The sequence below is a fragment of the Xiphophorus couchianus genome, chromosome 14 (genome assembly GCF_001444195.1).
Source record: "Xiphophorus couchianus chromosome 14, X_couchianus-1.0, whole genome shotgun sequence".
In the NCBI taxonomy this organism is placed as follows: domain Eukaryota; kingdom Metazoa; phylum Chordata; class Actinopteri; order Cyprinodontiformes; family Poeciliidae; genus Xiphophorus; species Xiphophorus couchianus.
In genome coordinates this window covers 6,054,218-6,069,564 of record NC_040241.1, presented here as the reverse complement: position 1 = coordinate 6,069,564, position 15,347 = coordinate 6,054,218, and the positions used below count along the sequence as shown (strand labels likewise).

Sequence of the window (15,347 nt, the reverse complement as noted above, 5' to 3'; positions counted from 1 at the left end):
CAGATTTGAAATTGAGAGTTAGCACTTGGCCAAGTATTATTGTTATTATTTTATGTATTTTATTGTGTGTAATTTTATTTTTATAATTGTGTGTCTTGTAAATCTGTCAATTTTATGTTTTATGTCACTAAAGCCAGTTATTCTTTAAATCCATCCAACTGCCTTTGTGTGTCATTTAAACACCCCACCCACCGTGCTCCGATAGCCGAACCTTTTGGCCCATTTATCTAAAATATATACTATACCCTTCTCTACTGTGTTACACTAACACCTAAATATTCCAATATTCCACAATCACAAATCTTGGATGAGACCATAAGTTGTTGTGATGAACTGGTAAATCAATCTCCTCTGCCTCTGCTGCTGCTCCCTTATAAAAATCTCTCTGGCTGTTTGGTTTGAAAGCTGGGCAGAAAGATGTTGGACTTGGGGATTTGATTCTTGCCCATTACAAAACTATGGAAGAACTTTCACCTTTCCTCTGTTTTGTTTACACAAAGCCTTCTTTTCAAATCTCTTGAGATTTACGATTGTGGTACAGGTGATAGTAGTTCACTATTTAAGCTTTTGACATGATGATTAGTATTTCACAGTAGTAAAAATAATACCTCTTTGCCACATTATACCACATCAACTACCCGAAACTAAAAGAGTAAGAGCAAAAAAGACGGGACATTGTCCTAATGCTCAATGCCTCAACAAAAAATAACCACGAACCAAAGACTAGAGAAAGAATAAATCAGTCACCCTAACACTCTATAACCCCCCCCCTCAAGCTCCACCCAGCCCAATTTCAATATGGGGGAGGGGAGGAGGACAAGGATACGACACAGTTTGGGGATCAGGAAACCACAACAATGGAAGAAATGCAAGAAAAGCTCTGAATCAAGCGACTCAGAAAATTTGTCTAGTTAATTTATGAACCGTTTCCAAAACCCCAAAAATACATTTCTTATTTTAGACCAGAAAAAAAAAGGTCAGCAAGGTGATGCAGTGGTTAACACGACATCTTCACAGAAAAGACGTCTTGGTTCTCAACCGGGCGGCTCTTTCTGTGGGAGTTTGTCTTTTCTCTCCGTGTTAAGTGTGGGGTTTTCTCCGGGTGCTCCGGTTCCCCACAGATTTTTTAAAGAATTATGTAACTTTTGGTGATTGCCCAATGTAAATCGTCCTCAAAAAAAGTAGCATTGATTTCTAGAAAATTGAATTTGCAAACGGTTCAGATTGTGGAAACAACAACAACAAAGAAAGAGAAGTCATTTGTTGTGAGAAAAGCAAGAAGCTTGTTTTAGAGGTCAGTCCAGGTCCAGGTCAGTCCTGAACCATTTTTCAAAACCCCAAATTACATCTCATATTTTAGACAAAAAAAAAAAGGGCGACAAGGTGATGCAGTGGTTAACGGCATCAACCAGGCGCCTCTATCTGTGGGAGTTTGTCTGGTCTCCCCGTGTTAGTGGTGGGTTTTCTCCGGGTGCTCCGGTTCCCCCCAGATTTAAAAAATGATGTAAATTGGGGTGATTGACCAATGTAAGTTGTCCTCAAAAAGCTGAGGCGTGTGACTTCCTGAAGGACTGGTGTGGACATGTCTCCACCAATATTTCCTGCTCTTTTTTTTCTTCATCTGCCTGCATCTATGTAACTCGGCAGCAGCTGCACGTTGTATTAACAGCCAGGTAAGGCTTTTTAAAATTCTTTTGTAAAACGTAAATGGCAAATCCGCTCAGTCATCTAGAGGTCTCTGTATTCCGTCGCCCATTGTGAGTAAAACCAATTCAGACGTAATATCGCGGCAAAACACTGGAGTAATGGACTAACTCTCACCATCCAATCAGAGGGCAGAAAACCTCAGCGTCACAGCCGGCCTTTTAGAAGGCTCTGTCAGGTGAGTCTGCGAGCTGATTGGTTAAAAGAACAGCTGCACTGCTGTATGTAAAGACACCATACAGTATCACCAACTGTGATGCTTTGCTTAGTAATCATTCCGTCTTCCAGTTAATGAATCTTTTAAATTTCTCTGAACTCTTCAGTTTTCTGGACTTTAGGGAAAAGGAAGTATCATCTCTAATATTTCAATAAACAAACAAAATAAATTCTACACGGCATTCCACCACGGCCATTTTTGCCTCGATACAACGAGCTGGGTTTAGTTTCTCCACTGTAGAGTTCTGAATGACCACTAGATGGAGCTAAAACACCTACATGTCCCATCAAAGCCCCCCTTTTACTGTTTCAGAACAAGATAGCAGCTTTATCCAGAGGCAAACAGTTTCATAAACGTCAGCTTAACATAGTGTTATGACTAAAAGTCCAATTCTGTCTTGACTCAACATGAGAGTTAGTGGTTTCCAATTTGTCTGAGCCTAATTTCTTATATGGATCTACTAAATTATTTTGGTATCAATCATACATCTAAAATTAGTAAGGCAGTTTCATTTACAGTGACAGGAATGTTAATGAATAAAATCCAACCTGCTGTTATATTATTATTTGCTAGTCATATGTTTATATATACGTTGTCTAAAATGCCATCTTCAGCGAAAAAATACAAAATAAAAACAAGACGTGACAACTTCATGGTGTAATAGTTTATTCAAAAGCCCCAAAACCAAAACTGATGAAATTTCTGATAACTTATAAAACGTTATAAAGGGTCTTTATTCGTCAAACAGAAGACAGATATCGCGTAAAAAGCTAAACGAAACCCCCAAAAGGAATCGCTCCATAAAACGTTCAGTGCATTTAAAACCATCATAAGTGTGTGTGAATATTTATTTCACACAAGTAGTGAAGCAAAACTTATTTACATCCTCTGAAGCATATTCTTGAAGTTTGGCCTGTTTTTGCACACTGAAAGACAAAAAATCCATTATTTCATTTTTTTTTTACTTTGGAAATACATTTTCTGTACTATTCAAACGTCATATCAAATCTATTATTTATATACATCTGCAGTGCATTTTTTTTTTTTTTACTAAAGCCAAAAATCAAATTCTGTTCTTGTGTTTTTTTTCATTTAAAACTATGAATACACTATTTTATAAAAAAGAAAACAACGTGAGCTCAAAACAACCAATCAAAGCCCAGAGGAGGGTCTTACTGATGTAAATTATTCGTGTGTACGTGCTGCCCCCCACATTATGTGGTAAAGGGTTAAAATTTTAAATGTAACTTGGTCCAAAAAAAACCCCCGGCCAAATCCAAAGGCTGAGTTTCAATCCTTGGAACAAAAAAAATTAAACGTCTCACTGTCATTTTTCTTCCTCCACTGATGTCTTCCTCCCGTCTCCATGGCTCCAGACATGTCACAGTCGTCCATCAGTTCACCTTTGGCCCAGTTCTTATAGATGACCACCTCATCACTGACCCAGAACCACAAATCCAGAGTGCAGGTGTAGCGCAGACCCGTCCAGACATAATCAGTCGATGCGTTCTTGACTTTCTCCTGCATCCATCTCTGATCATCCATGTTGGTGATGGTGACCAGGTCATGGTGGTGATCTCTGCAGTAGGTCAAGGCGTCCTCCCAGGTTTTATTTTCTTTGATCAGGATCACATTATCTAAAAAAAGAAGCCATGAATATGAACAAGTCTTCACAGTAAACCCAAAATGATAATATGGACATCAAAAGGTCACGACCTTTAATCTCATCAGTGTTATTGAAATGCCTCACCGTCGTAACAGACAAAGTGTTTCTTGGCCGTACAGCTCTCGTTCCTCCATCTGCCTTTATCATTAAACTTAAACACGGCACATTGTCCGCTGTTGGGTTTTTGATTGCTGAAGCCTTTGTGCCAGTGTCTGAAGGAGAGGCTGCTTCCATCGGACCACCTCCAGGCGTCTCTGAACAAACCGAAATATACGTGCGTTTCCTTTCCCACAGAGTTCAAAACATTCGCCGCTCTTGCATCCTGAAGCTGCTTCATTCCACTGATCAGGTCTGTGTGATTCACTCTGCAGTAAATCTGAGCTTTCTGCCAGCTCTTCTTGTCTTGAATCAAGTGGTATTTCTGGTTTCTACCAGTATCTGTGGAGAAGGCAGAAAAAAAACACATTACAGGCTGAGAATATTTGAGGGAAGTTGATGGTTTTGTTGTCCTCTCTCCGATACTTGCGATCAGAACTGCATTAACAAATCGGTGCCACTTTACGATAAAAAGCTCTCCTTATAGATGGATAATAGAAGATTTATAGATATGTTATAAATTCATCTGTAAACACTATATAAGTCATTTATTACGCATTAAGAGTGAGAAGGAGACTGAATGCTGCAGGCCTTCTATCACTGCTCCATAGACAGTGTGCTCACGTACAGTCTGTGTGTCTGCAGCACATCTGCGGACAAGAAGGCGCTCCAGAGGGTTGTTAGGGCAGCAGAGAGAACCATAGGCTGCCCCCTCCCCACTATGGAACAGATTTACACTTCCAGGTTCCACAAGAAAGTTTCGGACATTTTAAATGACTCTTCACACCCTGGCCATGGTCTCTTCCAGCTGCTGCCATCAGGCAAGAGATACAGAGCAATAAAAACCAGGACAAATCGCTTAAAAAACAGTTTTTACCCGATGGCAATCATGGCACTAAATTCAAAGGCATAAGAACTTCTGCTCTTGACACCACTTTGTTATAAATGTCAATTCTGTTGCGACACCTCCAGGCGCTGCAACCATCTTCTGATGTCTAAGTTTATTTCTCATTTTGTACTATTCATTTCTTTATCTTGGTATATTATGTATATACACATAACCTGCATCCTAACTCGAGTCGAGCAAATCTCAATGTCGTTGTAATCTGTTGATGACAATGACAAATAAATCTTATCTTATCTTATCTTATCTTATCTTATCTTATCTTATCTTATCTTATCTTATCTTATGAATCCTTGTTGTGCTGACAAGGCAGTCTGAACAGTTCAGTGTACCAACTGTAGTTAAAATCTATAGGTGAACAGAATTGGCTCAATATTTGGCAAGAAACGGGAAGATTTTGTCTCCTTTCCACCCTGAATTAATGTATAATAAATAGCTATTAATGATTTATAAAGTGTTTAGAGGAGAATAAATAACATTTCTATGAACTATTTATCAGCCGTCTATAAAGGGAGTGGTACCGATACATCTCTCAGACAGAAGGTTTTAATAAATTACTTTCTGGGTTTTCTTATTACTCACCATCATAGCAGAGGAAAAGTTCCGTGTAATGACAAGATCCATCTGCCCACTTAAAATTATTAAACAGAAACCCACAGTTCTCAGATATTTCATTTCCATGTTTGTCAGTCGGTTCTCCTGGGTTCCAGTTTGCCTCCCTTTCATCAAACTCCACTCCAGGCAGAGACCAGTGCCATGTTCTGGTACCATGTGTTTGATAATACAGACCAATCCAAGCTTGGTCTTTACTACCAGCTGAGATGTTGTTGAGTCTCTTCATGTCCTTCATGTTAGTCACTGTGGCCAGGTCAGTGTGTTTCTCTCTGCAGTACTGCTGAGCTTCAGTCCAGGTTTTATTCTCTTTAATGTAGTGAAACTGATAGAGCTGACAGTCAATGAAGCAACACTGAGCTGTAAACATGAAACATGAAAATGCTGGTATTAATTTATGGTGATTTCAGCAACACACAACAAAGGCTGAATGTTCCAATGAAACAAGATCATCTTGTAGTCTCGTTGCGTTTCAGACCAACTTACCCACCAGGAAGAGCAGAATCAACGTCCACTGCATCTTTGCTGTCAAATGAATCATTTAACTGTTGGGAGAAGAACACATGACATCAAGGTTCGAAAACCTGCATCAATGCTGGGAGAACAGAGAAGCTGAAGTCAGACAGGAAACAGAATATTTAAATATCAAGCACAGAAAGAAAGTTAAGACATGGACCCGGTTATCTCTCGTGTCTCGTCAAACCTCCGCTTGACGTTCTGGTCGACGCTCCTGGGTTAAATGTCGACTCCTAACGAACAGCGATCACATAAGAGCGAGTCTGTGTCGGCATTTGAATGTTCAAACAGGAGGATGGGTATGTTCTTTAAAAAAGGCAATAATTCATGTTACCAGTTATACAATAAATGACAGAAAATAAGGGCTGAAGCAACTTATGTCAGGAAAACAAACATCTGGACTATTTTAGCATTAGACTAAAAAATGAAAGTAAGAGATAAAACTATGCATTCATCTCAGAAAACAGCTTTTACCTCAGTTAGATATTTGGTTAAAGTATAACTCTGTGTTTACCTCATTATCACCTGTTTTAAGTAAATGATGAGATATTTATCCTGCTGCCTAATTTGGCTGAGCTGAGCTCCTTGTGCTGGCTGCTGTCTGAGCTAAATTCTGACCTTTGACCAGAGGATGTTTAAAGGATGTTTTTATTAACTCAGCGTCTCTCTAAAATAGTTTAAATCATTTGAAATTCTTACACAAAGAAGTCAAATAGGATTCTTCATAGATCCTCTACAGCCTTCTCTTCATCTCGAGTGCAAAAGCTGAATATCCTGCTTTTATTTTGAAAGCTGGGGGTCTTACTTTGAACATGACCACTGCGTCATCTGTCAGCCTTTTTCTAAGAAACACTCAGCATCTCAATACACAACATTTCAAAAATGATTTTGGATGAATTATTCTATATATTGTATATTTCTTGCAGGTAATCAACTCAGAAATCGCACGATCACTTGGCCCCGTCTCTGTTGCCAGGACTTGATCTCTAGGTTTGCGTGTATTAAAACTGGTGCAAACAGGATTGCACACGCAAACCTAATCTGTCGGCCGGGAACGCGTCTAAAACAAATGACCAACGCAGCAGGCATGTTGCATGTCCGCCTTCGTGACGATGCAAAACACTGTGAGGAGGACGCGCAGATGTACTTACCAACGGCAATGTGGATTATTATGGGACGGGGAAATTTGAACCTTTTCCTGGTCCTCCCTGTTTTTTATTTATTTATTCTTCTGGTTAGGTTTAGAGGTGGGGTGTGAATTACGTTTTGATTAAGGTTGGAGTTTGGAATAGACTAGCGATGGTTGGGGTTAGTGAAAATGTCAGGGCTGGATATAAATGTAGTTACTAAAATGAAAGAAAGTCATTGCAAAGTGCTTTGATCGTGTAGAAGTACAAGGATGTGTGTGTGTGTGTGTGTCTCTTTGGTGTTAGAGGTGGTTTTGTTTTTTAAACAATGATCCTGTAGAGACGGACCAAGTAGAAGAAGTACAGCTCACCAGAAATGTAACTTATGGGTTTAATAAAAGGATAAAAATCTACAAATATCTGACAATTTCAAGTGGGACAGTTGAAACTGGTGAATTTGGAAATATTTAATAATGAAATTGAATGAAAGGTTTTCTTGTGTAGACTTATGCAGCAAAATTATTGGGCTCTTTCCGTCCCATCTCCTCCTTCCCAACATCTTTCTGTTAAATTGTACAGGGAAAAAAAATGGCTCTCAACATGTGGAAAAGTTTTCAAATCATTTATTAAGATCTTGTTTTAAATCACAACAAAATTTTATCAAAGGTGAGCAGACGCTGACAGTCGCAAAATAGCGGAAAGGCAACAACAACAACATATGTCTTTACAATATATTAGACAAGATAAACAACATAAAATCTCAACAATTCACTTCAAAGCAAATAATATCTAATTTAAAATTCTGCGTAACAGATCATTCCGTGGCAAAATTCAAATGTGGTTTTGTGAATTTTATTAAACCCACAACGGAAAAGAAGCACAAAGTTTAAAAAGCTGATCGTAAAAAGAAGAGGAAGAATTATTTATCAGCACAGATGAAGTTAAATCTCTCGCTGCCGTTTCTTTGGAACCACTGATACTCTCCTCCTGCCTCCATGGATCCAAACATGTTACAGTCATTCTGTTCATCCCAGGCCCAGTTGTCACAGACCCAGAACCAAACATTCAACCTGCAGCTGAAACGCAGTCCAATCCAGACGAAAGGAGTCGATGCGTTCTTGGCTTTCTCCTCAACCTGTTTCTGTTGGTCCATGTTGGGGACGGTGACCAGGTCATGGTGGTGACCTCTGCAGTAGGTCAAGGCCTCATTCCAAGTTTTATTTTCCTTGATCAGGATCACTTTATCTGGCATGAAAAAACATTAAATATAAGGAATAAAACAATACCATTTCATTGTAAGTCTCCAATCAGAGCAGGTGTAGAAAAAACAAGTTTCAAAAGCATCAGGGACCTTTATTTAATTAAATACATGTAATAAATAATAATGACTGTTGTGAGTTAAACCACACGGACCTGATAGTAAACTTTACACTTGAAAGACATTTAACTAAGAATGTGGAGTTTTATGTTACACATACTGCTATTTTCTGAATGCTCACCATCAGAATAACAGATGAAGGGTTTTCTTTCAGTGCAGTTCTCATTCCTCCATCTGCCTTCATCATCAAACACAGTCACAGCACATTGACCTCTGTTGGGTTGATAGTCAAACTGTAGATACCAGGGTTCGAAAGAGAAACCGCTTCCATCTGACCACCTCCAGGTGTTGCTAAACAGACCAATGTATATTGGTTTTCTCCAATAATCTATAAATCCAGATGCATTCATCATATTCTCTGCTTCCTGTAGTTGCTTCGTTCCACTGATCAGGTCTGTGTGTTTCTCTCTGCAGTAACTCTGAGCTTCCAGCCAGGTCTTCCTCTCTTCAATCAGGTGATACTTATGGGTTGTGTTCATGTCTGTGGAGTGAACATAGTTGGTTAAATCTACATTACTTTTGAGAAAAAAGATTTTAAAAAGAAGCGTAACAGTTTTTCTTTTGTTTTTAAAACATAAAACTTCTATATCATGTCAAATAAGAAATTATAAAAGTGTTATTTCTTGCATGTGTCAAGTTCTGTGGCCTCGTTAAAAAAAGATGGAAGATTTATTTTATTAGTTCAGGTCTTGTATTTACATTTGATTAAAAACATTTTTTCCAAACATAAATGAATGTTTGATACTAAAAATGTTACTGACCCTGTTATGTTACTGAAAAGGAAAAATGACATTTCAGTCAAAAGACTTCAATCTTACCATCGTAACAGAGGAAAAGGGCAGGATATCTACAGTGAACAATTGACCATTTAGCATCGGGCCACAAAATTCCACAGTTGGAATTCCAGTCATCCCATGGTTCTCCTTTTTCCCAGTTTGTCTCACTTTCATTGAACTCCACTCCAGGCAGAGACCAGAACCATGTTCTGGTACCATTTGTTGGATCATACAGACCAATCCAAGCTTCACTCTGATCTCCAGCTGAGATGTTGTTGAGTCTCTTCATGTCCTTCATGTTAGTCACTGTGGCCAGGTCAGTGTGTTTCTCTCTGCAGTACTGCTGAGCTTCAGTCCAGTTTTTATTCTCATTAATGTAGTGAAACTGATAGAGCTGACAGTCAATGAAGCAACACTGAGCTGTGAACAATAAACACATTTCAGTATGAACTAAATTGTAGTGGCAGTTTACACAGCCCATGCATTACAATTACTAAAATTTATCAGTTTTATTTTATGTGTACTTCTTTAACTTTCTGTGTGAATATTGAATAGACAGATGATTTCTAAATCTGACTTTATTATAACAGAAACCAGAGAGTCTAGTTGTGTTTCAGATCAACTTACCCATCAGGAAGAGCAGAATCAGACTCCACTGCATCTTTGCTGTCAGATGAATTATTTTCCTCCAGCAGTTTGTCTCTGTTGGATGAAGAACATTTAAACAGTGAAAAGCTGCAGCTCTCCCTCCACTGGACAGAGAAACCATGAGAGCAGAGAGACGGAGACAGACAGAGAAATTCTGCTCGGCTTTTTTCCTTTTATTAGAAATAAAAAATATACAACACATTAAATATGACTTAACATTCACTTAAAAGTGAAGTCTGTCATGTAAAAAAAAGCTAAGCTCAGACACAGAGTTGTCATTTCCATCTGCTTCCTTTTCCTTCTGTCTTGTTTTGCCTAAAACTGTTCTCAGTAGAATATTTCCATTCATGACAAGCAGAGCTCCACTAACACAGCTCTGTTATTGAATTGAAATTGAAATATCATTATTTGGATATTCAAACCAAGGGTGGAGCAAGACATGGTGGAGTCAGTCTGTTTATGAAAGAAATCATTTCTAATCCATGCAAAGTTTGCAATGTGAAAAATAAACAACGTCTATAATCAGGATCCAGCAGAACAGACGGCGTATTGACTACAGTACAGATATTTATTACAGTTCCTCTATTTGACAGAAATAACTGAGTATTAATATCTTTACGTCACATGATTTTAGGCATAAACTGGATACAAAGTGAAGCAACTAAAAGTTGTTTCACTAGGTCATAGTATTATTATTTTTCACATTGTTGCTCAAGCAAAAGTAAAAATGTATTTGGTAAAAGAACTAATCAATGGAAGAAAAGGATTTAATTTGTGAAAAACCATCAAATCTAACAATATGAAGCCTAGGCGCAAATTCAAACTGGAAGACTCTTTTATCCCCACCGGGACCCGTTAATTGAAGCGACCTGCCCACAATCGTCGACCTATCAACGCCGGACCAAGCCACGTCACGTCCAATCATCGACCAAGTCCCAGCTGATAAGGACCTTCATTCATGGCGTCCTTCGCTCTCCAGCCGAGCTCAACCCACCACCACCCCTTCTCCTCCATTCGCCCGGTCCTGAGGCCCGCACCCTCCTTCAACCTCCACCACCAGTGCCGGGCCCTGGGGGATGACGTTCCTAACAGCATCGGGAATGCTCATCTGAAGCCCATCGCTAACGCTGCGATAACCGTTATCCCCAGCCGGGGCCCGAGCGCCAAAGACTTTAAATTCTGTTTGTCAATAAACTCTTCTAATTGTCTTCTCATCTCCGTCTGAGTCTCTCCAGATTGAAATAAAGTTATGTGTCAATTCAGGAAATTTGAAGAATATAATATTGAAAGATTATAATTTTCAAAGAAAAGAAAAAGCAGAAGGAAGACACATTTTCACAACATAAAACTATGAATTACATATATACAATATATATATATATATATATATATATATATAATATTAGGGATAAAAGAACTAATGTGTTATTGAGATTAAAATATAGCGACAGACATTTTTCTAAAACTTACATGTTTCCTTTTCCTCCTCAGTCAGTCAGACTCTCTCCTCCTGATGCTCTGCTGAAACTGTCCCAGGTGAACTGCTGGTCTCTAAACAGCAGCTAAATTTTACCATTTCATTATTTAAATATGCAAAACATATTTCACAAGAAAACATTCAACCACAAAACCGGAAGGACAAATATAAACAAAACGAGCCGACCTCCATATCCTGGGAACCTGGTTGATGTTCCAGAGAAACAGTAACAGTCATTATGGCTTGTTACTGCTGAGGCTCTGCTGCACATTGAGAATAAAACCACTGTTTATTATTATTTATAGTTTCTGATTGTCTCTCTAATAAAAATGTAGCAGAAAGCTTAAAGAACAAACTGATGACAGTGATAACCAGTGGTGGGAAGTAACGAAGTACAAGTACTTCTTTACTGTACTTAAGTACAATTTTCGTTTATCTGTACTTTACTTAAGTAGATTTAATAATGGATACTTTCTACTTTTACTCCACTACATTTAACAGTAAGTATCTGTACTTTCTACTTCACTACATTTCTATATAGCGTTTCGTTACTCGTTACATCCAAGACGCATTTCAGTTTTTTGATTTGTTCGTTAGTTTGAAAGTATCCAATGGCGAGAGCAGAATCAGTCCGCTGAACCAATCCAAAGCGGGAAATAACCATTAGGCCCTCCCTCAAGAAGAGCAGCACAGTACCAGGACCTTTTTTGCATCACACGAGTCACATGATAAACAACCACATGTTACTACTGCCAGAAGTGACAAACAAGATGACAGGAAGTGGAAGGAAGATGATATGAACCACAAAATAAGAGTAAGAAAAAAAAGAAACAGAATGGACTTTACTTATTAGAACAGATCAAGTTATATTTGTCAAGATAAATTTTCTTCCTCCACTGATGTTTTCCTCTCGTCTCCATAGCTCCAGACACGTCACAGTCGTCCGTTGGTTCACCTTCGGCCCAGTTCTTATAGATGACCACCTCATCACTGACCCAGAACCACAAATCCAGAGTGCAGGTGTAGCGCAGACCCGTCCAGACATAATCAGTCGATGCGTTCTTGACTTTCTCCTGGATCCATCTCTGATCATCCATGTTGGTGATGGTGACCAGGTCATGGTGGTGATCTCTGCAGTAGTACAAGGCGTCCTCCCAGCTTTTATTTTCTTTGATCAGGATCACTTCATCTGTCACAAAAAGCAGGCACAAAAAAACATTTTCAGGTTTGACATTAAATATGATGCACATCTTAAAAACACTAGAAAGCATGCACAAATTTAAATGAACACATAAAAAAATCCTAATTCTTCTGTTGAATTGTGACCATGCAAGTCATAGCTTCTCACCATCATAACAGATGAAGGGTTTTCTTTCAGCACAGCTCACATTCCTCCATTTGCCTCCATCATTAAACACAGTCATGGCACATTGACCACTGTTGGATTGTGGATAGTTAAAGTCATTATTCCAGTGTCTGAAAGAGAAACTGTTTCCATCTGACCACCTCCAGGTGTCTCTGAATAAACCAATGTGTGGGTAAGTGCTTGAAGAGTTCATCAATTTCCTCACTTCTTCATCCTGTAGTTGCTTCGTTCCACTGATCAGGTCTGTGTGTTTCTCTCTGCAGTAACTCTGAGCTTCCAGCCAGGTCTTCATGTCTTTAATCAGGTGATATTTATGGGTTTTATTAGTTTCTGTGGAGTAAACAGACAAATACAAATCATAATTTATAACTATTTTTCAGGGTAAGCATAAAATCAGGTTCACTGGCAAATGCATTGAAGCTACAGTTCCTGTTATCTGAGAGTGAAATTGCTACTTCCTTTATTCATTAAATGTTTTATCCAGATACTTTTATTTTTTTTCTCCGAAGAGTTTTTGTGGCGCTAGTGGCTCGTATTTTTTCAACAGTAGGCAGATAGGAGAAGGGTGAGGAGAGGGGGGAAGACATGCGGTAAAGGTCGTTGGGACCGGGAGTCGAACCCGCGACGTCCGCGTCAAGGACTAAGGCCTCCAAACATGGGGCGTGCTAACCCCCTGCGCCACCACAGCACGCCCCATCCAGATACTTTTATTGGACAATGAAAAGAGTTTAGATTTTGTGTTTTTTAATACTCACCATCATAGCAGAGGAAATATTCAGGCCACTGGCAACCCTGATCTAGCCATGTGAGATTTTGATACACAATCCCACAGTTCTCAGATCCTTGAATTCCTCTATCAGTCGGTTCATTATTGTTCCAGTTTTTCTCACTTTCATCAAACTTCTCTCCAGACAGAGACCAGAACCATGTTCTGGTAAATTCTGGTTTAGTGTTCAGACCAATCCAAGCTTCACTCTGATCTCCAGCTGAGATGTTGATGAGTCTCTTCATGTCCTTCATGTTAGTCACTGTGGCCAGGTCAGTGTGTTTCTCTCTGCAGTACTGCTGAGCTTCAGTCCAGGTTTTATTCTCATTAATGTAGTGAAACTGATAGAGCTGACAGTCAATGAAGCAACACTGAGCTGTGAAGATAAAACAAGTTGTTATGAAATTGGTAGGATTTCTTCAACACAAACCATGAGCTATAAGTCGCAATGAAATACACAACTGCTTTCATTAACATTTTCCTGTGTAGCAAAGAGGTAATTCTCTATTTCCTCGTAGTCTAGTTGTGTTTCAGATCAACTTACCCATCAGGAAGAGCAGAATCAGACTCCACTGCATCTTTGCTGTCAGATGAATTATTTTCCTCCAGCAGTTTGTCTCTGTTGGATGAAGAACATTTAAACAGTGAAAAGCTGCAGCTCTCCCTCCACTGGACAGAGAAACAATGAGAGCAGAGAGACGGAGACAGGAAGGGTGGGAAAATAGCACAACTCTTTTTCAGCTGAAAATGTGAATAATACTAAATAAAAAGACAGATAACATTAGTATTCATAAGATTAAACACATGCAGCAGACAGTGATGTGAAACTTACATATTTTTACTTTCTCTCCCTCAGTGAATTGATGCTCTGCTGCAAACTGTCCCAACTAAACTGTTGGTATCTGAGTTTTCCCAGCAGCTTTTTGCTATTTCGTAATTTAAATATTCAAAACAGGGAAGAAACATCTATGAGAAGGAAATCCATGAAGAGGAAGCAAAAACATTTATTAGATGCATCAAACTCTGTAGGTTGGGAAAATGACCAGGAAACCCTTGACTGTCTTTATTCAGCATCAGGTGCAACTGGTGGCTCCGGTTACTGGAGTTTTATATCACTGCCTGTAGTTTATATCTAATAGCCTTTTTTTCCTTTCTAAAAAAGTAGTTTATTACAGTTTGTTTAGAGACCAAACTGATCAAAATGTGAGAAAAGCAGCTCCAGTGTGAAAACTGAAATCAACATCAGGAGTTTCTAACAGGAAATTTGGGGAAAACTGACTTTTTATTTTACCCAGTTCAAAATTTTCCAATTTTGTTTCACATCTTTAGCTAAATTGTTAATTTATCTGTTCAAAACGGTCAATCCACCAGCGGGTTGACATTTCACATGTGTTTAAGTGCAGCAGGTAAACAACATGAACCACAGACTGTATTTTTTTTTGTTTGTTTGTGTTTTTTGGCCGTCTTCCTTCAGATCAGGGGCCTCCTGCAAAAAATGTGCGCCGCCATATTTTACGCACAAACATTTTCTGTGGACAATATCAAACTACAAAGCGTCAAAAACTCACCTGAATTCACTGAAATCTGACACCATTCGGTGTTATTTACCCCAAGAAGCCTGGTCTTAAGATCTCTGCTTATGGACATAAAGCAGAGATCATATCGATCTGCTGGGAAATGTTGATGATGGTTTATGAGCCTTCAGATTGATCACACTGATCATCCTGGAGCTCTGAGCGAAACTTCAAGAGCCGTGCGGTACCGGTACCGGTCCAGCTGCAGTCATCCTTCAGTCCAGTCGCCTTATGGACATGAAGCATTCTAGTATTTAGAATAAACGTCCACATTCCCACTCAATGACTCTCTGACTCGCTGTCTGTCTTTAAATCCCGGCTGAACGCGCTGCTGTTCAAACAGGCTTTTGCATTTTCTCTTTATTTATTTATTTATTTTCTATTTTTTATTTGGATTTTTTTTCTTTAAAATGTATTTTTATTCTTGTCAGGTGATATTATGTGTCCTCAAAGCACCTTTTAGATAAAATATATAATTATTATAAATACTTATACTGCTTCGAACAAGGACGTTGCCATG

The 15,347-nt window shown here is 38.9% G+C and overlaps 3 protein-coding genes across 5 annotated transcripts in view; all 3 read right to left on the bottom strand.

Moving 5' to 3' along the window:
- Nucleotides 1-3,030: 3,030 nt before the first annotated feature.
- LOC114157148 (macrophage mannose receptor 1-like) lies at nt 3,031-14,214 on the bottom strand. Of its 3 annotated transcripts, none has more exons than XM_028037976.1 (5): nt 11,115-11,487; nt 9,624-9,698; nt 9,039-9,416; nt 8,342-8,701; nt 3,031-3,558 (listed from the first exon to the last, which is right to left on the bottom strand). In XM_028037976.1, the coding sequence occupies exons 2-5, from the start codon at nt 9,655-9,657 to the stop codon at nt 3,212-3,214; spliced, it is 1,119 nt and encodes a 372-aa protein (XP_027893777.1). In that variant the 5' UTR covers nt 9,658-9,698; nt 11,115-11,487; the 3' UTR covers nt 3,031-3,211. The 3 variants fall into 3 exon arrangements, with proteins under 3 accessions (XP_027893777.1, XP_027893778.1, XP_027893779.1); XM_028037977.1 differs by lacking the exons at nt 8,342-8,701; nt 9,039-9,416; nt 9,624-9,698; nt 11,115-11,487 and adding exons at nt 12,470-12,817; nt 13,243-13,629; nt 13,798-13,872; nt 14,086-14,214 and having other exon boundaries at nt 3,048-3,558; XM_028037978.1 differs by lacking the exon at nt 3,031-3,558 and adding an exon at nt 7,451-8,087.
- Nucleotides 3,583-5,779, bottom strand: LOC114157174 (C-type mannose receptor 2-like). The gene is made up of 3 exons (XM_028038030.1): nt 5,686-5,779; nt 5,170-5,559; nt 3,583-4,025 (listed from the first exon to the last, which is right to left on the bottom strand). The coding sequence occupies exons 1-3, from the start codon at nt 5,738-5,740 to the stop codon at nt 3,655-3,657; spliced, it is 816 nt and encodes a 271-aa protein (XP_027893831.1). The 5' UTR covers nt 5,741-5,779; the 3' UTR covers nt 3,583-3,654.
- LOC114157140 (C-type mannose receptor 2-like) overlaps nt 11,838-15,347 on the bottom strand; it is a 32,011-nt gene continuing 28,501 nt past the window's right edge. The window contains exon 6 of the mRNA XM_028037962.1: nt 11,838-12,310. Coding sequence (XP_027893763.1) covers nt 11,964-12,310 — 347 coding nt within the window. The 3' untranslated portion in view covers nt 11,838-11,963. The remainder of the gene's footprint in view (nt 12,311-15,347) is intronic.